Source organism: Monodelphis domestica, chromosome 7, assembly GCF_027887165.1.
Source record: "Monodelphis domestica isolate mMonDom1 chromosome 7, mMonDom1.pri, whole genome shotgun sequence".
Classification (NCBI taxonomy): Eukaryota; Metazoa; Chordata; class Mammalia; order Didelphimorphia; family Didelphidae; genus Monodelphis; species Monodelphis domestica.
In genome coordinates this window covers 57,689,075-57,716,273 of record NC_077233.1, presented here as the reverse complement: position 1 = coordinate 57,716,273, position 27,199 = coordinate 57,689,075, and the positions used below count along the sequence as shown (strand labels likewise).

Sequence of the window (27,199 nt, the reverse complement as noted above, 5' to 3'; positions counted from 1 at the left end):
CGTATACTGTCTTGCTGAGGTCGCATTCCCCCAGTCTATTCCACTGATCTTCCTTTCTGTCTCTTAGCCAGTACCAAATTGTTTTGATGACTGCTGCTTTGTAATATAGTTTGAGGTCAGGGACTGCAAGGCCCCCATCATATGTGTTTTTTTTTTCATTATTTCCCTGGCTATCCTTGATCTTTTGTTCTTCCAAATGAACTTTGTTATGGTTTTTTCTAAATCAGTAAAGAAATTTTTGGGGAGTTCAATGGGTATGGCACTAAATAGATAAATAAGTTTGGGTAGGATGGTCATTTTTATTATATTGGCTCATCCTATCCATGAGCAGTTAATGTTTTTCCAATTGCTCAAGTCTAGTTTTAGTTGTGTGGCGAGTGTTTTGTAGTTGTGTTCATATAGTTCCTGTGTTTGTCTTGGGAGATAGATTCCTAGGTATTTTATTTTGTCTAAGGTGATTTTGAATGGGATTTCTCTTTCTAGTTTTTGCTGCTGAGCTGTGTTGGAGATATATAGAAAAGCTGATGACTTATGTGGGTTTATTTTGTATCCTGCAACTTTGCTAAAGTTGTTGATTATTTCGATTAGCTTTTTGGTTGAATCTCTAGGATTCTTTAAGTAGACCATCATGTCATCTGCAAAGAGTGATAACTTGGTCTCCTCCTTGCCTATTTTGATGCCTTCAATTTCTTTTTCTTCTCTAATTGCTACTGCTAGTGTTTCTAATACAATGTCAAATAGTAGAGGTGATAATGGGCATCCTTGTTTCACTCCTGATCTTATTGGGAATGCATCTAGTTTATCCCCATTGCAGATGATATTAGCTGATGGTTTTAGATATATACTGTTTATTATTTTTAGGAATGACCCTTCTATTCCTATGCTTTCTAGTGTTTTTAATAGGAATGGGTGTTGTATTTTATCAAAGGCTTTTTCTGCGTCTATTGAGATAATCATGTGGTTCTTGTTGGTTTGCTTGTTGATGTGGTCAATTATGTGGATGGTTTTCCTAATATTGAACCAGCCCTGCATCCCTGGTATGAATCCTACTTGATCACGGTGAATGACCCTTCTGATCACTTGCTGGAGTCTTTTTGCTAGTATCCTATTTAAGATTTTTGCATCTATATTCATTAGGGAGATTGGCCTATAGTTTTCTTTCTCTGTTTTTGGCCTGCCTGGTTTTGGAATCAGTACCATGTTTGTGTCATAAAAGGAGTTTGGTAGAACTCCCTCTTTGCTTATTATGTCAAATAGTTTGTATAGTATTAGAGTCCGCTGTTCTCTGAATGTTCCAAAATAATATTTTTAAGTGTAAAGTAAAATGTAAATTTTAAAATTAACTAATTAATTTGAATACATTTTGAAAATAAATATAAAGTGCAGAATAGAATCACAAACATTGAAATGCAATGGGAAGAAACGGTTGAGGACAGAAACAGTTTCTGGGGCTTTCCCTAGTGAGAGATTTGCTCATTCATGTCCTAATGAGCAGGCATGGATGAGTTATACCATTAATTGTTTTTTAACTCTTGCTTTCATTTCTTACTTGTATGATTTTTTGGACTTTTTTTTCACTTAACAAGCATTTATTTTCTTTACCTTTCTCACTACCTTCCTCACCTACCCAAATTAGGGGCAGGTGGGAGATTTCTTTTAATTCAAAGATATTTTATTTTTCCAATTACATGTGATAATAATTTTCAACATACATTTTCAAGATTATAAGATGATAAGATCCAAATCATCTCTGTCCTTCCCTCCCCCCACTCAGAAATGGCAAGCAATTTGATCTGAGCCATACATGAATTATCCTCAAAATATACTTCCATATTTGGTCATTGTTGTAAGAGCACACTCATTTAAAATCAACACCCCCCCCCCCAAACCATAAATACACTAATGTGAAAGATAATCTGCTTTGATCCACATCCATCCAACTCCAACAGTTCTTCCTCTGGAAGTGGATTACATTCCCTGTCCTAAGTCTTTCAGAATTGTGAGAGACTTCTTATAACAAGTATGAATAGCCTACCAAAATAAATTCCCTCCTTGGTCATGTTCGAAAATGCATGTTTCCTTCTGGATTTTAAGTCGATCTTTTCTCTGAAGTCATGGTTGGTCTTTGAACTGATCAGAGTTCCTAAGTCTTTCTAAATGTTTGACTGCAAAGTATACAAAAGAGAAAGAACCAAATGAAGATCATTCTAGATCTTTTGGGACACCAAAGTCCTGGTTCCAAATGTATTCCAAAGAACCAAATGAAGAGGTTCTAGATTGTTGGGGGTACTAACACCCTGGTTCTAAATATAAAAAAGGAGAAAGAATGAATGGAAGAGATCCTAGATCTTTTGGGGCACCAAAAGTCCTGGTTCCAAATGTATTCCAAAGAACCAAATAAAGAGGTTCTAGATTGTTGGGGGTACTAACACCCTGATTCTAAATATAAAAAAGAGAAAGAATATGAATGGAAGAGACCCTAGATCTTTTGGGGCACCAAAAGTCCTGGTTCCAAATGTATTCCAAAGAACCAAATAAAGAGATTCTAAAGCTTTGGGTATATTAAAGTTATGGTTCCAAAGATGAAATAAAACAAAGATATTCTAGATCCTTTAGAGTCCTAAAGGCTCTGGATTGAGACTGGACCTGGGATTTCACTGGTGTAGGAAACTACCAGGTGAGAAACTGCCTCTACTAATGCAGGTCAGCACCTTCTTTGCAACTTAAAAGAGTTGTTTTGAGCAAAGGAGAGGGTAAGGGTTTTGCCCAGGATCACACAGCCAGTAATGAGCCCAGATCTTCCTCTACTGTGTCATGAGACACTTAATATTTTCTGATGGCCAAGTTTGGCCCCTGCCTCTCTCTTTTCTGCTGGAATCCGCATGTTGCTCGTGAAATCCTGCCCTTGGTTAGGGGGCATTCTAAGCAGTGGGAATCTCCTTCCCACCAAACATTATTTTCTGTTTTTCTGATAATGGAGCAAAAGAGGCCTCCCTTTCTCTGCTGAGCATCTTTATTACTCGGTCCTCATTCTGAAGGCCTCTCCTGCTCCCTTTTCTTTCCCCTCTGTTTGTCCACAGATGTTTTCTGGGGGCAAGCTCCTCTTTGGAGGCTCCGTCTTCAACGGCTATGGTTCCTGCAGCAAGAAGAATCTACTAAAGCAGATTTTCTGGGCCCACCAACACAGCAAGATGGGCTACTTCCTGCCTGAAAACTTCAAATTTAGGTAAATCAGGAAACACATGGGATAAGTTGGGGTGGGGGTGGAGGTGAGAAATGGCCCAGACCGAAAGGCCCTGGGGAGGAGGAGGGGGAGGGGATGGAAGAGGAGGAAGAGGAGGAGAGCTGAAGATGAGGGAGAGCCTGGCTGGGGACATGAATGGGGCTGCTGATAAGAAATGTGGGTGTGGGGGGTTGGGGACTTGGCTGTTGGTCCAGGCAGGGGGAAAAAAATCCAACAACAAAGGAAACACACAAAATATTCCCCAGCAGGGGCCAGTGAAAACATTTCTAATAACAGAAGTTAAGTGCTCTAGAATGTGGATGAGACATCTGGGTTCAAATCCCAGCTCCACCATGAACTTGTAGGATCAATGTTCTTTTTTTTTTTAACCTTTAGCTTCCGTCTTGGAATCCATACTATGTATTGGTTCCAAGGCAGAAGAGTGGTAAGGGCTAGGCAATGGGGGTCAAGTGACTTGCCCAGGGTCACACAGCTGGGAAGTATCTGAGGCCAGATTTGAACCCAGGACCTATCATCTCTAGACCTGGCTCTCAATCCACTTAGCTACCCAGCTGCCCCCTAGAATCAATGTTCTTATCTTTAAAATGGGGATAATGATACTTGGACTCACTAGAATATGGTAAGAAAGATTAAATGATGGAATGTGTAAGAAAGAGACTGTATAGAGTAGTAGATTCATAGTTGGCTTTAGGGTCAGAAAGACCTTAAATTTAAATCCTGCCTTTGACTTATACTAACTATGTGACCCTAGGCAAGTCATTTAAGGATTCTCAGTTCTTCAGACAATACTCTTAAAATTGTAAACTGCCTTTCTGAATTGAGGAGGGTTTCTCTTAGTAACATGTTTTCCCTCCTCTGAGTTCATGGACACCTGAAAGCGATCCATTGGAACCTCTTGGGAATCCAAGGGCCCTAAGAGAAGAACCCCTGCATTAAACTGTTACCAACTCATTTTTTACCAAGAAGTGAGACCCCAAAGCAAAGCCTTGTGGGAATAAAATTTAGCCAGGTGTTTGGGAGAAAGAGAGAGACACTCAAAAAGAGATAGGAGGCAAGCTTCCACTCTTTTCTACCTTTGACAAAATGTCACCCAGGGCCCTCGGCTACTAGGCTTTTAGGAAGTTCATCCTACAAACCAACCAAAGGATGGAAGTGGTGAGGGACACCAGGCGATGGGGTGGAGGTGTCAGGGGCCCCGTAAAGAAGGAAGCCAGTGAGGTCACTGGAATTGTCCTTCATCCAGTGGGGTCTGGAGAGCTGAAGCCTCTTTGGAGATAAGGAAGGCAGAAAGCAATCATCCATCCCCTAAGGCTCTTAAACACTGAGTCCCACCAGGCAAATAGGGTTAGACTGGCCTAACCCTGACCACTCTTCTGCCTTGGAACCAGTACACAGTATGGATTCCAAGATGGAAGGTAAGGGATTAAAAATAAATAAATAAAAATAAATGAAGTAATGGAAGCCCAAAGAGGTGAGATGCTGCTGGTTAGAACAGACATTCCTTTCCCCTTTCTTTGTATCACCTTTGCTAAGAATAGTGCCTAGCATATAGCAGTTTAATTAAAATGCTTGTTGACTTGACTCAAACAAAACAGGTAGGTGAGATTTGAACCCAGATTTTTCTCACATGAAATCCAGCAATTGATCTACTATACTCTACTCTCTCTCTTACACTCCTTTTCTTCTTCCTCCTTCCAAAAATAAGGGCACTCCCTTTCTATGGTATAGACCACCATCCACCCATAACTTTTTCATTCTCAGTGATTTTTGTCCAGATCCTTCCATGAATCCAAAACAAGGATTTATCCAATTCAATGGAGGCTATCCTCTAGAACCAGTACCATGACTAACAGTACTAAAATCAGACTATCCATCTTTTATTCCTTGATGGACAAGATTATGTTCTTTTCTGGTCATATATTTCCTGGATGTGATATTTAATACCATTTCTTATATATTTTTGCATTTTTGCATTTTTGTTTTTTTTTTTGCATTTTGCAAATGTGCTTTAGCCTTCTTTCCACTTCATGAATTTCTCTATTGTTTTTTAAAATCTTTACTTTCTCTCTTAGTAATAATTCTAAGACATATGAATGGTAAGGGCTAGACAACATAACTTGCCAAGGCTCACACAGCTGGGAAGTGTTTGAGCTCAAATTTGAACCCAGATCCTCCTAACTTCAGACCTGGCACTCTCTCCACTGAGCCACCTAGCTGCCCTTCATCATGTCTTTTTGCTATCATCATGTGATTTTTCATTCTTAAGAAACTTTGGAATTCTATAAGTCACAAACATACAATCAATAGAAGAATACTGGCTTTTAAAATGTTGTTTTTCCTTCTTTTTCAAAGGGGATCAGTGACATCACTGGGTAACTAGTGCCTTGTTTTTTAAAATGTGGACTTTTGTTCAAGGAGTGAATGAGCACCTTGGGATCTTTGAAAGTGCTGGGCAATCATCCAAGTATAATCCCACCTGTTGTCTCCCTCCTTTAAATTCTGGGCCACTGTGTCACCTGTCTGTGCTGTCTATTCAGGATAGAGTTGGGTTTTTTTTTAATATGCAGAAAGTATCTTTTATTCGGATGATTAGGAGGCATATTTCTGAGACTATTCATGTAGCAGTGAGGCCATGAGCTAAGCAATATTCCAGAACACCCAAATCCAGCAGAAAACCACAGTGAATCAAACGTGGGACCATGTCTCTGCTATTCATCCTCTTTTAACGAATCCCAGGGCTCCCACCCTAGTGTGAGTCCTGATTGCTTTTCTTCTTAGGGTAGATATTGTAGTGGGCTAATGCCCATTTGGCCGTATGATGTAGTTTAGGTAACAAGCATTCTTTTTCCATCTGGTTCTTCCCATATGGATGCTTAGCCCAATTTTGAGTGGTCATTAATTTCATTAAGGAGAACCAATAGTAATATGAATCACGACAATATCATCCCCAAGCAGGAAGATACGGAAGTCCTGACTACTCCTGTGACCTCAGACAAGTCACTTAAGCCTCCTGGGCCTCAGTTACCCCAACTGGAAAGAGAAGAATTTGGACTAGAATGAAGTCTACAATCTCTTCCTGCTCTCTTTAGGTGATCCAATGATCTTTGAGGAACTCCTTTCTGATTTGAACTCTATGAAGTAAGCATTTCCTCCAAAGGGATGACAAATATGTTTGACAAGGATACTGGCTCCTTCATCTCCTTATGTCTTGCTTGATACTGATAGAGGGGAGCAATGTAGTATAATGGGTAAAAAACTACCTTAGAACCAGGAAGTTCAAGCCCTACCTCTTACACACTTTGACTCTGTGCCTCTAGCCAGTTAAGTCATGGACCTCTCAATGCTATAAGCAACTCCCTAAGGCTCTTAAGTTGTAAAGAAGGTGCCAATTTGCATTGGTCGATTTTCCTCATTTAGAACTTTCTCTATAAAACTGAAATCACAATTCTAATCTCTCTCTCTTGAACCTTTCAACTAGTTGTACACCTATTAAGATGTGATCTACTGCAGAAAATTCATTACTAATTACTGCCTATTCTCCATTTATATTTTTCATCAAGGATGCCCATAATACATATCGAGATTACTTTAATTAAAGTGGTAACATTTGGAAAGAAGGCATATGTATTAATCATCATTGAAGTCCTCCAAATTATCTTTTTGGGTGAACTAATTTCTGTAACTTTTTCTGTTTGTTCAGTATCATCCCTTTTTTATTTTTATTTTTTAATTTGGAAAATTTTATTTAATTAATTAATTTAGAAGATTGTTTCCTTGGTTACAAAATTCATGTTCTTTCCCTCCCCTTCCCCCACCTCCCTCCCACAGCCAAGGCACAATTCCACTGGGTTTTACATGTGTCATTGATCAAGACCTATTTCCATATTATTTGCACTAGGGTGATTGCTTAGAGTCTACATCCCCAATCATATCCCCATCAACCCGTGTGATCAAGCAGCTGTTTTTCTTCTGACCATCCCTTCTTCAAAAGAATTTTTATTGACATTTTGCCTTCTTATCATTTCCCCAAACCAACTAATAGAACTCTTTTTTATAACAAAAAGAAACAAAGAAAACCAACACATCACAATATCTGGAAATGTGTGCACTATTCTACACTCAGTCCACCACTTTCTGTTAAGAGGCTAGAAATAAGTTTAATCATCACCCCTGCCCTTAAAGATCATCATCTTCTCTTGATATTTTATAGACTCTATAGTTCAAGTCTAGTTTTTTCACCAGCACAAAGTTTCTATGATTTCATTGTGGTAGTTTAATTTACCGCCTCTCCTCCAGTACCACAACCCAAAGTACTGTATGGTCTCATTTAATTTAATCTTCATTAAGAGACACTTCATGTCTCTGAGCCTACTCTTTAAAATGAGGAGGTAATCGTTAAAGTCCTTTTAAGTTGTGCATCTCCTGTTCTAAGGTCCATTCCAGCTTCAATATTTTTTTAATCCTTATTTTCTGTCTTAGTAACAACTCTAAGACAGAAGGGCAATGGCTAGGCAAACAGGGTTAAGTGACTTGTTCAGTGTCACATAGCTAGGAAGTGTTTAGGGTCAGATTTGTACCCACATCCTTCCAACTCCAGGCCTGGTGCTATATCCACTGTGCCACCTAGCTGCTCCCCAGCTGTAATATTCTGTGTTCTTAGGTTCACCTCACTCCGACATTCTGTGTCCTAATGATCCCTCTAGCCTTATTTTTTAAAATTATTTTTGTTTTGTTAAATATTCCCAAGTACATATGAAAAATTTAACAATCATTTTTTTAAAATTTTGAGTTCCAAATTTTTTCCATTCCTCTCTTCCCATCCTACTCCCTTAGGAGGCAAACAATTTGATATCAATATACATGTAAAGGCATGTAAAACATATTTCCATATTAGCCATGTTGTGAAAGAAGACAGAAAAAATAAAACAAAAATTAGAGTTTGAAAAAAAGTCTTCTTCAAATTTACATTCAGAGTTTGTTAGTTCTCTCTCAGGAGGTGGATAGCATTTTTCATCTTGAATCAATCATTGTCTTGATCAGAGTAGCTAAGGCTTTCACAGTTGATCATCCTCACATTATTACTGTTACTATAAATGGCATTTGCCTGGTTCTGCTCACTTTCAGCTCATATCAGGTTTCCTAGATTTTTTCTGAAATCATCCTGCTCATCATTTCTTATAGCACAATAATATTCCATTACAATCATATACCACAGCTTGTTCAGCTATTCCCCAAAGGGTGGGCATATCCTCAATTTCCAAGTCTTTGCTCCCACAAAGAGTGTGGCTATTAATATTTTTGCACAAGTAGATCCTTTTCCCTTTTCTTTGATCTCTTTGGGATACAGACCTAGTAGTAGTGTTGCTAGTTCAAAGGGTATGCAGTTTTATAGCCCTTTGGGTACATTTCCAAATTGTTTTCTAGAATGGTTGGATCAGTTCACAACTCCAAAATAAGTGCATTAGTGTCTCAATTTTTCCACATTCCTTTCAGCATCAGTCATTTCCCTTTTCTGTCATATTAGCCAATCTGATAGGTGTGAAGTAGTATCTCAGAGTTGTTTTGATTTGTATTTCTCTAGTCATGATTTGGAGCATTTTTTGTGTGTCTTGATAACTTTGATTTCTTCTTCTGAAAACAGTCTGTTCACATCATTTGACCATTTATCAACAGGGGAATGACTCTTATTCTTATAAATTTGGCTCAGTTCCCTATATATTTGCAAAATGATAGCCCTAACTTTCAATGATGTATGGCATAGCATTTACAACTCAATAACCCAGGGGAGATTCCATTGGAATGGTAGAATTTCAAGTAGTGGGATAGGCAGGTGGAAGGCACTATAGTCTTCTTGGTATGTCCTTTATCTTTCATCTATGCAAAACACCAACCCCAGTGGAAAGGAGAAAACTGGCAAGACTCTAAGGCAGGCACATTAAACCAGTGCCAGCAACTGGCAATGCTGCCCAGAAGCAGGCAATTATGTCAGTATTGAGAAATGTCATACAGCAATAGAGAAACTCCCCATAGACCACTAATAAGGAGCCAAGATTTGTTTATCACAGAAATGAGAACTGAACTTTTCCCTGGTGGATCTTGGTTCTACCTCCAACTGGTAGCAAACAGAATGAGAATGAAAGCTAGGCTACACCTGTTCCTGGAACCATAGGAAGGAAATACAAAGCCCAAGAAAATGAATTCAAATCAGTTCAACAAGTATTTATTGGGAGAAAGTGTGGAAAGACTGCTGGATCTTGAGTCAGAGGTCCTACGGTTGAATGGAACCACCTATGTAACCCTGGATGAGTCATTAAACTTCTGTTTTCTTCATCTGTAAAATGAGAGGAAAAGGGTTCCATTAGATGGTTTCTAAGATTTCTTCCAACTCAAAATCTATGCTCTTATAATTTTTAATAAGGTACAGAGCATGGTCCCTAGATACTAGAGATACAAAAGCAAAAGTGACGGTTCCTGACCTCAAGGATTTACATTCTACTGGGGACATTTGTGTGCATAGATAAATAGATCTCAGATATATACAAGTCAAATATTTCAGTTACTATATACCATTTTCTCCTGGTTCTGCTTATTTCACTCTGCATCAGTTCATGCAGTTTCTTAAATAATTCTGTTGATCATTCCTTACAGCACAACAGTATTCCATCACCAACATATACCACAATTTGTTCAGCCATTCCCCAATTGATGGACATTTCAGTTTCCAATTCTTTGGCAACACAGAAAAGAGCAGCTGTAAATATTTTGGTACAAGTAGGCCCTTTCCCCCTTTTTTGTTAATTTCTCTGGTATATAGACTTAGTAGTGGTCTTCCTGGATCAAAGTTTATGCATTGTTTTATAGCACTTTGGGCATAGTTGGAAACTTCCCTCCAGAATCCTTGGATCAGTTCATAACCCCACTAGCAATGCACTAGTGTCCCAACTTTGGCACATCCCCCTTCAACATTTACCACTTTTCTTTACTGTCATATTGGCCAACCTGATAGGTGTAAAGTGGTACCTCAGAGTTGTTTTAATTTTCTAATCAAGAGGGACTTAGAATGGACAAAGTGATTTTATTTTAAAAATCTAGAACTGGGGTCCCCCAATTTTTTCAATGCCCATTCCCCATGGCATTCAATTAACCTCCCCATACTCCCTATTCAATATGAAATAAATAATTCCATATGCATATGCAAACAAATTAAACAGGAGTTAATTAATTTTCCAAACAGAAAAATCAGTCCCTTGACAAAAGTGGGAGTACATGTACCACAGAATGGGAACTTGTGATCTAGGGTGAAGAGGTAGAAGAGTGTAGGGGTCAGCTAGATAGTCCAGTGGATAGAATTCCAGGTCTGCACTTGGGATGACCTAGATTAATATCTGGTCTCAGACACTTCCTAGCTGAGTGACTCTGGGCAAGTCACTTAACCCCAATTGCTTACCCCTTTATCACTCTTCTGTTTTAATTCTAAGACAGAAGGCAAGATTTGAACTCAGGTCTTCCTGACTCCAGGCACTATAGAGCCACTTTGGTTCAAAGTCTCTCTGCTTGCTAGCTAGCCTGGGTGCTTTGAGATCTTATGGGCAAAACATCCTGGATTGGTTCCCTCAAGACTTTATAATTTCTGTACCAGAAGTCTGGTGATCCTAGAGTAGTGGGTCATAGTTGGGAGAAGGGGAGAAGGAAAGGAATATACTGTAGAGATACTTAGCCTTCCTGCCTCAGCCTTGCCCCATCCCACCCCATCCTTTGAATCCCAAGCCATAAAAATCTCTTTCTACCATTGGTCATTTCTCCTATCACCATTAGGTGGTGATGGACCCCAGCTGGCCTGGAGCTTTAGTCCACTTCCTGAATTTCTGCTGGTCTGCATAATCAGCCATCGTAAATTATCTGGGTAGTAGCCCTCCCCTCCTTCCTCCACCCAAGCTGCATTAATACCCTGTCATCTGTCACTGTCCAGGCCCATCTCCATGAGTGATGGAGCATAGTGACACAGTTCAGACTGGGGACTTGGCTAATGGTAAAAATGTTTTGGAATTCAAGTGAGTGCTGGACGCAGGAAAAAACAAAGGGACTTACAGGAAGCTGTCCAGAGGAGCAGTGTCCAAGCTGGAATGGGACCTTAGCGATCACTCAGTTCAACTTTTTAGAATCCTAGATTTAGGGATCGAAGAAGCCTTAGAGTCGTAATCTAGCTCTTTTATTTTTATAGAGGTAAAATTAACAGAGAAGTGAAGTGATTTCTTTAAAATTACATGACTATTGAGTGATGAGCATCAGAATTAGAACCCACAGCCTTGGGCTTCGAATCCAACCCACTTTCCATTATAGCAGAGGCCTTCAGTGGCCTAACTCCACAGGAGTGACTAATGGACATTTCAGACACTGAGGCAGGCGAGGTATTTCAACACTCTTCCTCTCAGGAAGTTGCTCACCTCTCTAGATCCCCATTTCCTCCTCTGTGAAATGAGTATTGCATCATGGAAAGAGGGTTGGATTCGAAGCCCAAGGCTGTGGGTTCTAATTCTGATGCTTACCACTCAATAGTCATGTAATTTTAAAGAATCCAGCTTCAAGCAGCAGGCCCATAAAACTCTGGACCCAAAAGCAGGAAGACCCAAGTTCAAATTTAGCCTCAAAACAAAAAATTTAAATAACCTTGATGGGCTGTCAAGACATCACAGAGCTTTAAATCTTCTGACCCTTCAGGCCTAACCCATTGTTATATTTAACTGGGGAAAAGGAAGACTTTATTTGGGGCAGACCAGTCTCTAAGTTACCCCCACCTCAATTACTGTGTGAGCTCCATTTCTCCTTTGAACCCCTGCCCTCTGCCCCCACCCCAGTCTGATGTGCCCAGAAGACCCAAACCAAGGGTTTTGTGTGCCTGGACCTGCCCCAGGGTAACTGCATTTCTATAGAGCTGTTTGTGGCCCCTTCCTGGCTTCCCACACACTGGAATACCATAATGTTGCCCATAATAGATCATTTTTATACAGTTGCTGTTCAGTCATTTTAGTCCTATCTGACTCTTCATGACCCCAATTTGGGGTTTTCTTGGCAAAAAATACTTTAGTGGTTTGCTATTTCTTTCTCCAGCTCATTTTACAAATGAGGAAACTGAGGCAAACAGGGTTAAGTAACTAGCCCAGGGTCACACAGCTAGTGTCTGATGTCAAATTTGAACTCAAATCTTCCTGAATCCAGACCTGGTGCTCTATCTATTGCTTCCCATTATTTATATAGTAGTTTCAGTCAAAATAGATAATTTCTTTATATTCATATTCATTATTATTTATATGAATTATAAAACTATTTTATAATAGTAGTGAGCTAGAGAATGTCAGTATCTCTATCCCCATTTGAGAGATAAGAAAACTATTTCAGAAAAGTAAAGCTATTTGTCCAAACTCATACAACTAGCAGGATTCGAACCTAGATAAGATTCCAGGTTTAATGCTCCCCATCCTTATACTACTCACTCCACATGGCCCAGAGCAATAGTGGTCCTTGTAAATGGAGGATCCATTTATGTTTGCTTCCCCTCCATCAAAAGAGTCTGGCACTTTGGAGCTCCATCCTTACTGACCAAATGGTCCCCCAGTACCCTGAACCACAGCCAGATGCCTCCTTCCTGGGAATCCCCCATCCTTTGGCTGCAAGGATATTCCCATAGTTGAATTCTGATTCCTGATACAGAGGAGACCAAAACCTTATCATACTATAAAAGGCATCATCTGGCAAAAATATATAGCTTTTGTCTTTCATGTTTTCATTTCTCGATTCGTTTCTTAGAGGTGAACATTCACAAATTATTCTGCAACTATTAAATCTGTAGTTGTATACAATGTTCCTGAGGTTCTATTCATTTCATTCTTCATTCTCCCATGTAGTTCTCAGTTTAAAAAAAATTGATCTGTTCATCATTTCTTGGTATAGTAGTATTCCATCACCATCATATACAACAACTTGTTTTTCCATTTTTTAATTGATGGGAATGTCCTCAATTTCCAGTTCTTTGCTACCACAAAGAGGACTTCTATAAATATTTTGGAACACATAGGTCCTTTTCTTTTTCCTTGATCTCCTTGGGAAATAGACCCAATCATGATATTGTTGAGACAAAGGATATACACAGATTCATAGCTTTCTGGGCATAACTCCAAATTTATCTCCAAAATGGTTGGATAAATTCACAGTTCCACCAACAGTGTATTAGTGTTGGGGCTAGCTAGATCGATCTGAGAATCATCTGCATAGAAGTGACACTTGAGCATATAGAAACTGATGGAATCACTGAGATCTGTGTGAATTTTAAAACTACTCCACCCTACTCAGGCTGTACTTTAGAAGATCAGATTTAGCTATTTCCTGATTAGTAACAATGGAGACACTTGGTTTAACAGGATCAGGTCTTGGAACTATACATTTCTCCACCCTACTTAGGTTAGCAAGGTTAGGAATGCCTGCACCATACTCAAAGATTTAATTATCTGAGGAAATGGCCTTCAACAGACATGTGCAGAAAAAGCGGACAGACCCCTGGGCTATCCTAAGTCAAGCTAAGCTATTATTGGTACAGAGGAGATGCAAGAAAGTGACATAAAACTCTATATAAGGCATGTCTGGCAGTGTGCTAAGCGTTCCAACATCTTGGCATGGTGACAGCTATTGTCTGGGTTTGGTGGTAAGTTTGCCCTTGAGCTGATTCAGGTTCAGGCATCTTGGCTGAGCCCTTTGGAGTTCAGGTTGATTTCTTTTCTCCTTACTCTTCAAAACCTTTTCTTCCTAGAGTCTCTGGTCTTCTTCCTGGCTAGTGGAAAAAATATTACACCCTTTTCCTTCTTCCTTCTTAATGTCTTTCCACTATATCAATTTAATCACCATAGATTTCCAGCTGACTTGGTTATATTTCTTTTATATTTGGGATATCCATGGCAACCAAATAATTAACATAGTTTAGGTCACAACACTAAATTATCCTTTACAGTTTAGATAAGGATAAAAAGTCAGAAACATGGGGGACAGGGAGGGAGAGAGAAAATCTGGATCACAAAATGTCAGAACACAGTTGTTTAAAAATTGTTTCTGCATATAATTGAAAAAAGAAAAGAATGAAAAAAAGAGAAAGAAAAAGACAAGGACAGAAATAGAAAAGATCCTAGCACAGAGCCTATGATCCATCCATGTAGTGGGGTAAGGCATGTATGATGATCTGCCAAAGGAGAAGCATTGCAGAGTTCATCTGTAATAAATTCCTGCCAGAACATAAAATTAATAACTTATCACCTGCTTTTTTTCCCCTAGTACCCTCTCCCCCTTTTTTCAGAGCTCTGAAGGTCATAAGAATCAAGAAGAGAAACAACAACAAGAAACAGTAAAAGAAATAATTACTGAGGAAAGGTCATTTGCGACTGAAGAGATCATAGAGGAGGATTTCAGGTAGGCAGCTGGGCTTTGTTGGTGGAGGGCCACTTAGGAACAGAGTTTATTTTGGAAGAAATGCTAAACATGGAGACCTGGGTTCTGTAAGAGCTCTGCCACTCATTGAATGACCTTGGGCAAGTTATTTCCCTTACATGGATCAAGATATCTTCCTTTGTGAAATGAAAGAGTCTGAGCTACCTTTCAGATGGAACATTCAACTATTCTAAGATTCCCTGTTGAATTTCTGCTTCATGATGGAGGTCATCTAGGATTGGTAGATAGGACTATAGCTCTACAAGGAATGAAATGGGGTTGGGGCAGTCATGATGAGAAGACTATATTCATGAGATCACTGATCATCATGGTTCAAGAGCTGAGAGAGACCCTAAACACCATCTAATCTAATCCCTCTAATTTTATAGATGAGTAAACTGAGGCCCAAAGAAGTTAGGTAATTTACCCAAAGTCACACTACTAAATATTATACTGAACCAGGAGCCTTTGGTGATGATAATTTGATCAGAAAATGGTGTGGCTAGACTCCAAGAGCTCTCTGAGGCCATCAGGTACCTATGGATAAAGGCAATATAGGTGTTAGAAGTTATTTTATCTTATTTTTAGTTAGTTAAAGTTAGCTTTATCACATTTTTCAGTAGAGGAACCAAGCTTCAAAGTGGTGGTGATATACTAACATTATACAATGAGTTCATGGCAGTGCTGAGACTAGAACCCAAGTCACCTTCATAAATTCAATAATTTACTGAGCACCTACTGGGTGGAAGGTATTGTACAAGATATTAATCCCTATGTCTTTATTGCTGATTTCAAGAATACATCTCCATGAAATTTGTACACTTAACCCTAGTACAGGGTTAGCCAGGTAACTAATCAACTCTACTCCTCTTTGGAGAACCAGTGACCAATTTTTGGATGCCCAACATGGTCCAAGTTTCTTCCATGATCATTTGGATAAGTTAGGGAGGTCCTAAAAGAGAGCTGGTCCTTCCTAGCCCTCAGGTGTGACTTTTGGATGAAGGTTTTTCTTCTGAGGTGGTCTGCTGGGAGTCACAGGACCAGGCCTAGCCCAGAAGGGTAACCTTGGTCTGCCTAAGGTTCCAAGTCTTTTAGTATCAAGAAAGAAAACTGCAAACAAGCTAGGAGTGTCTCCTGCTTCCTGCATGTCAGAACCCATTATTAGATGAGGATCTCATAAAAGGATTGAGGATCTTTAGTTTAAGACAGAAAAGGTGTAGAGTAGGATTTGATAGCTGCCTTCAAGTGCCTGATGGAGTATCTTTGATGAGATGGAACATGTTCTCTTCAGTCCTACTAGATATAATGATGACCAATGAACATAAGTTATAGAGAGCATAACAGCTTTCCTAACACTTGGAGCTGTCCAGAAGTAGAATAGGCTTCCCTGGGAGGCAATAGGATCATGGACTTAGGTCTTGAAGGATCTTTAGAAGTCTTTGAGTTCAATTTGTCATTTTATAGGTGCCAGGCTGCACAAGGAATAAGTAACTGGGCTAGGATTTGAACCTAGATCCTTAGACTCCAAATTCAGCCTCTGTACTCAATTAGGTAAAGAGTTCTCCATCACAGAAGGTCATTCTTCAAGTGGAGGCTGGGTGGAGGCTGGATGACCTTGTCCTATATGTATTGTATGGGGGATTCTTATTCAGGTACAGATCAAATTAGCTAAAGTATGAGGTCTCAGTAAACTCTGAGATTAATATGATGGACCTGGGTTTAAATTCTGCCTCTGCTGTTGCTACCTGTGTATCCTTTAGCTTTCCTGGGTTACAGTTTCCTCATTTGTAAATGAGAAGTTTTACCCTTTTAATGGTTTCTTCCAGATCTAAGTCTCTGACATATAAAATAAAGGGATTGGACTAGATGGTCTTAATGGTCTCCCCCAAATTTAAGTTTATAAGAGGTTGGACTCGTTTGACCTCTAGGGTGAAGAGAGGTTGGCAATAGTTGGGGAATATGCATAGTTCATCTTAGTGGGCTCTGCCTTGGGGTAGCTATGGGTCTTGTCCATCTCTTCTGCTTTATCTGGATTTTGATTCTTTAGGAAAAAATTTGTGACCTCACCATCACCAATATCAGGCAAACCCATGCTGCTAGAGACCCTTATCGAATCAGGACCACCAACGCTGTTGGAGTTAAAGATCCGCAAAAAGTCTATATCATCTCGAAAGAGAGAAAAAAAGTCAAGGAAATGATGCCATCTCCCTCAGGAAGCTATTCTCCTAAGGATACCAGTGCTGGCTGGTCAAAGGACATGTGGTCCATGAACAATTTTTATTGTTTTTATTGTTTGATTTTTTTGCTTCTCCTTCCATCTTCCTCTCCAAGGGCTTGTTTGAGACAGTTGTGAATAATAAACATGAACTTCTGGAAGCCCAACAGGAAGTCCCAGGAAAGGTCTGACCAAACTGGTTTCCCTCTCCTCTCTCAGTGTTGGCATTCCTTGGAAGCACTGATGACTAAAACCCCAGAGACAAGAGTACCGCGAAAGTGAGGTCCTTAAGAACTAGCTGCCTCCCAGATGACTAGTGACTCCAAAGAAATAAATGGTCCATTCTCTGACTGGAAACACATAGAGATTATTACTATTATTTAATTAATCATATCACATAAGTCTAAGTTAAAAGCCAGCAAACTCTTTAATCCCTTGAGGGACATCTGTCTAAGTCATGGGCAAGGGGAAAGGATGAAAGTGCAAGGAAAGGGAGAGGGAGGAGAAGGAGAAGGGAAGGGAAGAAAAGGCAAAGAAGTGGAAGGAGGAAAAGAGGAAAAGGAGAGGTGAGGAATGAGAGGGCAGGGAAAAGAGGCATAGAGAGGGAAAGATGGAGGAAGAGAAGGGAAAAGGAGGAGAAACAAGAATGAAGGGGAAAAGAAGGGAGAAGAGGAATAAAAGATTGCAGAGGAAGGGATTAATGAGTAAAGGCAAGAGAGGAGAGAACAGGTGGGTGGGCAGGTAAAGAAAGAAAATTATTTTCATTTACTAGAAGAGTTTCTCATTATAATAGAGCAGGTCTCTGGCTTTCATCCTTTATTGTGATAAAATCTCTACCTGGGGCTTAGATAAGCATAAGTATCTATGGTCACAGTAAGCATGTAAGCTTACTAGGAATGTATGGACAACACCTTGGGCTCTTAACTGAACTATTTAGAGTCACAGTCAAATAGACCTAACTCAGTACCACTCGGATCTAGTCTCAAGGATAAGGGTTGTGTGTTTGGTTGCACTGAGATTGTCATCAGTAATTGATCAGACTATCTCAATAATATGGTTTACTATTTTAAATTATAATTTTTACAATTTATAAAATCTTCTATAAATTTACAATTTCCTTTAATTCCTGTTTTAAAAGTGTTCTTACATTATTAAGCATACATTTTATTACTTTTAGAAGTCTGCATCTTTTCAATTGGAACTCACCTTTATTTTCTTAATGGATATCAATGGGAAAATCAGATTCAATATATTAAAAAACAATTGCTTTGTGGGTTACATTTTTGGACTATCTGTATTTGGTACAGTGATTACACCTGCATTTAGATCTAGTCAGAGAGTAGAAAGAGTTATTTTTTTCTCAACACATGATGAGCAAGCAAATAGCTGACCTGATACATAGTAAATTTTGTTCTAGCCTTTTCTTTTCTTCTGTGTATATCTTTTTCTTTCTAGGTATGTTTTTTGGAAGCAACAGAGGTTATTTTCTTATCCAATGTAGGGTTTTAATTTCTTACCCAATTTGTCACTCTCTTTTGTTTTATTAGTTTGTAATTCGTTGATAATTAAAATTAAAGTGAGGCTTATACCTTCTGCCATTTATCTGTTTTTTTTTTCATAATTAGGATTTTTTTTGTCCTTCCTATTTAAATGCAGCACATTGTATCTTCAGTTATTCTTGCTTAATCTACTTTAAGGGAACCTTATCCCTGCTAGCTCTCTTCCTCTCACATTCAAGGTCTATCTATCCCTTTCTAATTTGTCACCTACTTTCCTCTATTTTTGAAGTTTATTAAATTTTTTGTTCTTTATCTTATTTAGTTGTCTAATTTTTTTCCTTCTTTGTCCCCCCAATTAAGTAAAGTAAAACGCTCTTCCCTCCCAACTTCAAATTCTTTTGTTAGGTTTTTAAAAAATTCTGCACTTTTTTCTTTTAAAAAAAATCATTTTTTTTCATTCTCTACATTCTCTCCCCTTTCTGTCTTTTCTAAACTTTATTCTTTGATTCTTGATCCAGATATTATTCATTCCTGCTGTGTTCCACATGGACTTAGACCTTTGACACTAATTTTGAATTTTTCCAAAACAATTTCTAATATTACTATATGAACTCTGCATTCTTTCCTCTTTTATTTTCTTTCATGACTCACTTTTTCTTTTTAAACTCTTACTTTCTGTCTTAGTAACAACTCTAAGAGAAAAGGGAAAAAGGAGTCTAGTGACTTGCCCAGGGTCACACAACTAGGAAGTACCTGAGGCTACACTCACACCCAAGTCTTCCCACTTCCAGGCCTGGTGTTCTACCCACTGTACTGACTAGCTGCTCCCTGATTTACTCTTAGAGGTATCAGTTCCTACAGGCAATAGAAAAGAGAGAAGTGTCCCACAATAGAAATTCTGCTATGTGCCCAATTGTGTACTTCATACTACCTTCTATCTTCCCTATGATCACTTTTTCTTCTTTCCACAATCTTTGCTAATTTCATAAGTCTAAATGTCAGTTTCCTCCACAAATTCGGGATGCCATTCAAATTCAGGTGATATAACACTGTCAGTGGAGGAGGCCTCTAATCAACAAATCTCTCTAAATTATGTTCACTGATAAGGTCCCCATCTCCTATTACAGAATCTCTCCTCTCACCCCCATAAAAGTGTTTTCCAGGAGGATTCATTCTGAAAATTGAACAAGATTTCTCCCTTTCTTTTCTCCTATTTTATTTGCTTCCTCTGTCTCTTTCCCCATTCTTCTGTAGGTTCTCTTCTTCCTGAAAGACAAGAGGGATTTTCCTCTTCATTGTTTACTGATGACTTGATTATGTGTCCTCCCATTTTGAAGTCCTACAAAAACATCTATCCACCTGTCAGTGGGATACTGTGAGGTTTGGTCCCCTGTGTTTCAGACTTATCTCTCTGTCATCATTCCTAGAACGAAAATTCTTAATGATCCTTCCATTATTAGGTTGTTGTTATTGCCTTTAACCTCATAGCTGCCTTTCTCTTTCTAGGTTGTTGGTTTTTTTCTCTTCTCTCCCTTCCCCTGAGATTTGGATGCATGTGCTTTCATTGAAAATGTTTTTGCTTATTTGCCTTTTCTTGCAAAGCAAATAATTTACTTACAACTGATTTTGTTCTGTAGGACTACTTCAAACTCTTTTTGTTTGTCTTTTCCAATAATGATTAGGCTCAGGTTTGTGGAACATTCTGTATTTTGAGCTTCTTTGTTTTCCATTCCTTCCTGCACTTCCTGGTGGGTAAAGAATGGTCTTTTATTTGTTCAATTTTTTCTTTCATTTATATTTGAAGGTCTTTTCTTGGTTGCTTGCAGAATTTGTTCTGTCATCCTAACTTTTTAGTTCTTATGTGTCTTGGATTTTATAGCACATAGAGTTTGTTTTGTTTTTTTCCTGGAAGCGATCTGGGTATTCTTTTGACTAGCACTGCTCTATGTTCAGAGGTTCTAGACATTTTTTAGTATTTTTTCTTTTCTTTTAATAAACACTTACCTTTCATCTTAGAATCAATATTAAGAATTGGTTCCAAGGTAGAAGGATGGTAAGGGCTAGGCAATTGGGGTTAAGGGTCTTGTCTAGAATCACACAGGTTTGAACCCTGGTCCTCCCACCTCTAAGCTCACCTTTCTATCTACTGAGCCACCTAGCAGCTGCCCCTCTTGCATTATTTCTTACATTATATTGTTCTGGATTGTGATACCAAAGAGAGTTTTCCTTCAGTATTTCACTTACAATATTTATTCAGATACGTTTGAACTCTTTTAGACATCCTGGAGTCCATAATCCCTTTTGTTTTCTATCTTGCCTGTTGATTTGTTTGTTTTTCAGGGTTTTTTTAGCTAAATTTTCTTCCTCCTGAGATCTTTTGTAATTTCAGTCTTTTTCCCTTATATTCCCTGACTTCTCATCTTCTGACCCCTCCCTTGGCTTTCATGACATTATTCTTTCTTGGTTCTCATCCTGCTCATCACTCCTTATTCTCTCTTGGTTAGTCCTTTATGTTCTCTCCATTAATCGTGAGTATCCTTCAAGGCTCTATATGTCTTTAGTCTTTTTTCTTCCCCCCCCCCAATGTTGTAATTCAAAGCTACCTCAGCCTCCCACCCCCTCAAAAAAATGAACATTTGCTTCTCTCCTGGGGACCAAATTACCCTTGTGAAATTCTAATCTCCTTTCTTTTAGGCCTGGCACAGACCCACACTCTATCTAGTCCTCTGCCTTAGTTCCTTATGTTGGTTTTATGGCTGAGCACTATGATATCACAACATACTTCCAACCCATCCAAAACACATTTCAACTTTCCTTTGCCTCCACCGTCTTGACATGGGGGTAGGGGATGGCCAGGATTGAATTCTGCTGCATGTCACAGCAGAAGTGTGGGATGAGGGCAGGGTCATAGTCTGCTTTTAGAGATTATAAGCAATAAGGGAGTTGTCAAATGGATCCCGGAGCACAAGACTATAGTCCCATTGTGTCAGATCATGAGTGCATTAAGGATTAATGAATAGCCTTTTTTGCTATTAATTTATTATGTTGTTACCTCATTAAACTTTTTGATATCATGGACTGTTGAAAGAAAGGCTTTAACTTTAACTCTTATACATGAATTTTGAGAGTTTTAAGAAAGATTGGGGAAAATATCTAGTCCTCTGTCTTGTTGGTTATATATTAAGACCTCCACCTTTGACTTCCATGATATTACTCTGTCTTGATTCCCATCCTACTCATATTAATATTCCTTCTCATTCTCTCTTGGTTAATTCTCTGTCTTTTGTCCATTAAGCATGGGATTCCTCTTACAATGGAGAGTCCATTTAGGGTTAGAAGATTTAGAGGTAGGAGGAACTTTAGAGATGGTCTAGGTCAATCCCTGCTCTCCCTACCTTCTCTTCGCTATCAATTTTATAGCTGAGGAAATCATGAAGCCCGTGATGCTTAAAAGATTTTATCAAGGTCACAAGTTTAGGAAGGAACAGTGTCAGGTTTTCTGACTCTAAATCCAGTGTTATTTTCCAAAATCACAAAGAATCCTGGTGCCTGGGGCAAATTCAGTTGAACAGGCTACCTTGAAGAGAAAACTAGGGCTATGGAATCTTACATTCCCATAGGGAAGGCACCAGAGCACAGGTAGGGAAAGGATCAGGAGAGACTCTCAGAGTACAGGAAAGCCTTTGGATCCCATTTTGGTCAGCATGCTCTAACCTTTCTTTCCCCACAGACACATCCATAGATCTAGGGGAGTCAAAGGAAGAGGTCATTGTTAAGCAAAGGTAAGGCAGTGAGGGGGGCAGGCAAATGCCAGGAGAAAAGAGGGCTCTGGAAGCTGAAGGTAGAAGCCCAAGGGCTATATATGAATCATAGGGGGGAGGTGGAAGGGACTTATGTCACATGTGATGTCACAGAAATAGGCTAGAAAACCAACACAGGGAGGAAGCCTGTGGATGTCGTTGCCTGGACCTCAAAAGCCAGACTTCCTACATATCCCATTTACTATTCTGTTCTAAACAAGATACCAGACTGCCTCCCAACACCAAAAACTATCAGCTTCTACTAGTCATTTTTTAAAAATTCTTACCTTCTATTTTAGAATCGATATTAATTTATTGGTTGCAAGACAGAAGAGTGATAAAGACTAGACAATGGAAGTTAAGGGACTTGCCTAGGGTCCCACAGCTAGGAAGTATCTGAGACCAAATTTGAACCCAGAACCTCTCATTTCTAGGCCTGGATCTCAATCCACTGAACCACAGAACTACCCCTACTAATCATTTTTCAACAGCTTTGCAAAATCAGTGTAGATTGACTGTTGACTTTTGTCTCCTGTTAGATTAGTGTTTCCTCCCCTTAAAAATTCTCCTGACAGGAGAATTGAGCAAATGGATATCTAGGCTCAAGCCCAGAGGGAGACCTTTCTCATATAAGTCCAAAGAACCTGCCTTAAAGTGAGATGGTTTTATTCTTCCTCCCCTAAATGGTATCTTAAAAAAAAAAACCCTTACCTTCTGTCAGGATGAGTGCCAAGACAGAAGACTGGCAAGGAGAACTAACCATCAGGTAAGCAGCATCTCCCTGTATTGCTCATTTCCACAGTAGGTAATCAAAGAAATCCCCTAAGGACTTCCTTACTCAATCCTCTCTCTTTCTCCAACCCCAAAACGCAAGAGAGATGCAATCATGGAGACTGAGGCACATACCATTCCAGGTAAAAATGTGAAGTCAACCATGTTTGTCTTTGCTAACAGCATTCCCTTTTAAGGCTTCTCTTCCCCTCTCCCACATCATCACTCCTCATCATATCTAGTAATGTCCCTTTCCTCCTAAAAATGCCTTGTTCCCCACTGACTGGCAAATAATCACGGCCCAAAGTACTGGTTTGTGGCTGCTTAATGTGTTGCTAAGTGTCTTTGGAAACACTTGAAGTCAAGACTCAAAGCAATATCGCAAATGGCAGAAATTTCAGGCACCACAACTAAAGGATAGGAAGGAGGCTATTTTGAGTCATGGGACTTGCTTAACATCACTCAAACCACAAGCAATCTATTATTCTTCTGGATAAGAACAGACATTTCCTGACAGAAGGGATCAGGGCATGATGTGCACACTTTAAAAAGTCAGGGGTACTGGATGCTGTTAAAAGCTAAGGAAGGCGATTGGAATGAGTGGAAGCCTTGAGTTTAAGAACTGAATTCAAGGAATGGATAACCAAGACTTCTCTAGAACATCTGGGGATAGCAGAAAGTCCTACAAAAGGTATTTTTATTTATTTTTTTATTTATACAAAAGGTATAAATGGAAACAAAGTCTTAAAATATAACTTTAGCCCTTTTATTTCCTACATGTATTCCCTCAAAGGGCTTTCTCATGTCATTTGCTAATCAGATTTCCCAGCGATCAAATAAGACATCCCTTTTCACTGAAAGGAGCAGTTTCTCTTTTATATGTTGATAGAGTAGTGGCTACCTGCATGATGATATGAGAAATTTTATAGGAAGCTCTTCTGTACCCCCAAAATATCTTTCTCGCCAAGGTTCCATAGTGCCTGAAATTCTCTCATTAGAGCCTTACACTTCTGGATTAAACAATGCCTTTTTCCTGGTGTTCACTCCCTTAGAAAAGCAATGTATTGGCAGTTCTAATGCTGACAAGTAGGTAGATGATGAAAGTAGATAGATAGATAGATAGATAGATAGATAGATAGATAGATAGATAGATACAGAGAGAGAGAGAGAGAGAGAGAGAGAGAGAGAGAGAGAGAGAGAGAGAGATATGATGGGTGGATGGCTGGTTAGATAGATAGATAGATAGATAGATAGATAGATAGATAGATAGATAGATAGATGATAGATAGATAGATAGATATATAGATAGATGATAGATAGACAGATAGATAGATAGATAGATAGATAGATAGATAGATAGATAGATAGATATGATGGGTGGATTGCTGGTTAGATAGATAGATATGATGGGTGGATTGCTGGTTAGATAGATAGATAGATAGATAGATAGATAGATAGATAGATAGATAGACAGACAGACAGACAGACAGACAGACAGATAGATAGATATAGATGATGGATGGATGGATGGATAGATAGATAGATAGACAGACAGACAGATAGACAGATAGATAGAGATAGATGATGGATGGATGGATAGACAGACAGATAGAGATAGATAATGGATGGATGGATAGATAGATGGATAATGTTTTTTTATAATTACCCAATTTGTATAAGCTGGACCAAATATGCCCCAATAGAAAGAGAGATGTGAGTGAAAAGGAGAGGCATACATCCTAGAGCAGCTTTCATGCACTCTTCCCATTATCTCATTTCCACTGAGCCTCCTTGATCTACTTTGCCATTATGGTATGCCCTGATATTTCTAACTCCATAAGACTTTCAGATGACAAACAAACCACTAGTGTCAGAGCAAGCATCAGTCTCATTCTCAGGCTGATTGGGGCAGGCTTTCTAGGGAAATACAAGAGAGGTTCCATGAAACAATTCAAAACTGGAGTTTCCTCATGTAGACCAGAACAAATAACATGGATTATATAACCTATATTACTGAACATAAAATCTTGACTTGGATGAGCCCTTAGAGGTCAGCTTGCCAAATCCCATTTCATTTTACACAGAGAGAAACTGAAAGCCATGACTTTTCAAGGTCACATAGCCAACTAATACTATAGAGTCAGGGAAAGAACTGAGGTCTCCTGGCTCCCTGTGGGGCAAATATTTACTATAACATGGGATTCATGACAATGCTGTGGTTAATAGGAATTAAGCAGACCCAGAAGCAGCTACACATCTGGTTGCCAGCAGAGGAAGAGCACACGCAGTCTGCAAGCATAACATTCTGCCAGGGGTTGTATATATCCAAATCCTGAGACTTTAGACACAAATGTTAGTAAATGCTAAGCAAGAAATACCTTGAAAATAACAATATAATACTGTTTATTCATTCATGCTACTGAGCAGCATCCATGCTATTGCTGTAGAATAATAGATTTAGATGATTGATGCTTTTCCCCAGTCATAAGGCATTCATCCAAATGAAGAGTTGAGATGAATGATGAAAGCCTGGCTTTGTGTTTAAGTCTCTGCAGCTATCCTCTTTCCCACAAAAAAAAAAAAACCTAGTTTGCCAGATAGTTGCCCAAGGGGAAACGGTTTAGCAAAATAGGACTAGTAGTAAGGAGACAGGTCAAGAATGGGGTATACAAGTTGTCACCTTATACAAATTTATAGGATGAAAGCATAAAGCTGAGAGAATTAGAGAAAACTAGGAGAATCCCTAAAGGTGGCTTAATAACCTTTCTATGGCCTTAGAACTTTTGGGACTCCTAGGGATTGCTATCATAGTTGCCAGTCAGTTAAGAAACATTCATTAACCATCTACTATGTGCCACACATTGTATCAAAAGCTAGGGATACAAGAAAGAGGCAAATTCAGTCCCTGTGCTCAAGGAGCTCTCACCTAATGAAGGAGAAAACAAGCAAATATGTACAACCAAGCTAAATAGAGGGAAAGCACCAGAATTAACAGGGATTGAGAAAAGCTTCCAATAGAATATGGGATTTTAAGTGGAACTTGAAGGAATTCATGGAAGCCAGAAGGTAGATATGAGAAGGGAGAGCATTTCAAGAAAGACAGACAGCCAAAGAGGATGCTTGAAGTCAAGAGATACAGCATCTTGTTGGTGGTACAGCCAGGAGGCCAATGTCACTGAATCAGAGTATGTGGTGATCTCATGAGTAAGCCAAGCCAATATAATAAATATAACAATTTTACCTATATAAATCTACTTATTCAGAGTCTACCAATCAAACTACCCAGAAATAATTTTATAGAGCTAGAAAAAATAAGTACCAAAATTTATCTGGAAGAACAAAGAAATCAATAAAAAAATGTGAAGGAAGTTGTGGCTTTAAACCAGATCCCAAATTATATGGCAAAATGGTAATCATCAGAACAATCTGATATTGGCTAAGAAATAAATTAGTGGATCAGTGGGAAAGATAACTCTAGTGATAAGGAGTCATAGTAATTTGGTGTTTGATAAATCAAAAGATCCAAGGTTTCAGGACAAGAACTCACTATTTGGCAAGAACTGCTGAGAAAATTGGAAGATTGTATGGTTAAAGAGTGAGGATAGACCAACATCTCTTACCATATACCAAGCTAAGGTCAACATGGGCATATGGTTTAGGCATAAAGAATGATACCGCAGGCAAATTAGGGGAATATGGAATAGTTTGCATGTCAGAGTTGGGGTAAGGAAAGAATTTATAACCAGACAAGAGACAGAGAGCCTTAGAAGACATAAAATGGATAATTTTGATTATATTACATTTTAAAGGGTTTGTACAAGCAAAACCAATGCAACCAAAATTAGAATGAAAATAGAAAGCTGGAAAAAAAATTTGCACCAAGTATCTCTGATAAAAGTCTAATTTCTTAACTATATAGAGAATTAAGTTAAATTTATAAAAATATGTCATTCACCAATTGACATATGGCCAATGGATATGTACAAGCAGTTTTCAGATGAAAAAATTGAAGCTATCTATAGTCATATGAAAAAATGCTCTAAATAACTTTTAATTACAGAAATACTAATTAAAACAACTTTGAGGTACCACCTCACACTTAGTTTAGCTAATATGATAGTAAAGGAAAATGATAAATGTTGGAGGGGATGTGGGGAAAACGGAACACTAAACCACTGTTGGAGTTGTAATCTAATTGAAC

The 27,199-nt window shown here is 38.8% G+C and overlaps 1 protein-coding gene and 1 long non-coding RNA gene across 6 annotated transcripts in view; one reads left to right on the top strand and one right to left on the bottom strand.

Annotated features, from left to right (window-relative positions):
- C7H3orf20 (chromosome 7 C3orf20 homolog) overlaps positions 1 to 17,285 on the top strand; it is a 98,969-nt gene extending 81,684 nt beyond the window's left edge. For all 4 annotated transcript variants that reach the window (XM_007500271.3, XM_007500269.3, XM_056804702.1 and 1 more), the window contains 3 exons: positions 3,081 to 3,226; positions 14,561 to 14,695; positions 16,761 to 17,285. In XM_007500271.3, the coding sequence (XP_007500333.2) occupies positions 3,081 to 3,226; positions 14,561 to 14,695; positions 16,761 to 16,911 (432 nt within the window). In that variant the 3' untranslated portion in view covers positions 16,912 to 17,285. The remainder of the gene's footprint in view (positions 1 to 3,080; positions 3,227 to 14,560; positions 14,696 to 16,760) is intronic.
- The window catches only part of LOC103102527 (uncharacterized), a 77,277-nt gene continuing 64,756 nt past the window's right edge, over positions 14,679 to 27,199 (bottom strand). For both annotated transcript variants that reach the window (XR_008913432.1, XR_008913431.1), the window contains exon 4: positions 14,679 to 15,250. This is a non-coding gene — a long non-coding RNA (uncharacterized LOC103102527). The remainder of the gene's footprint in view (positions 15,251 to 27,199) is intronic.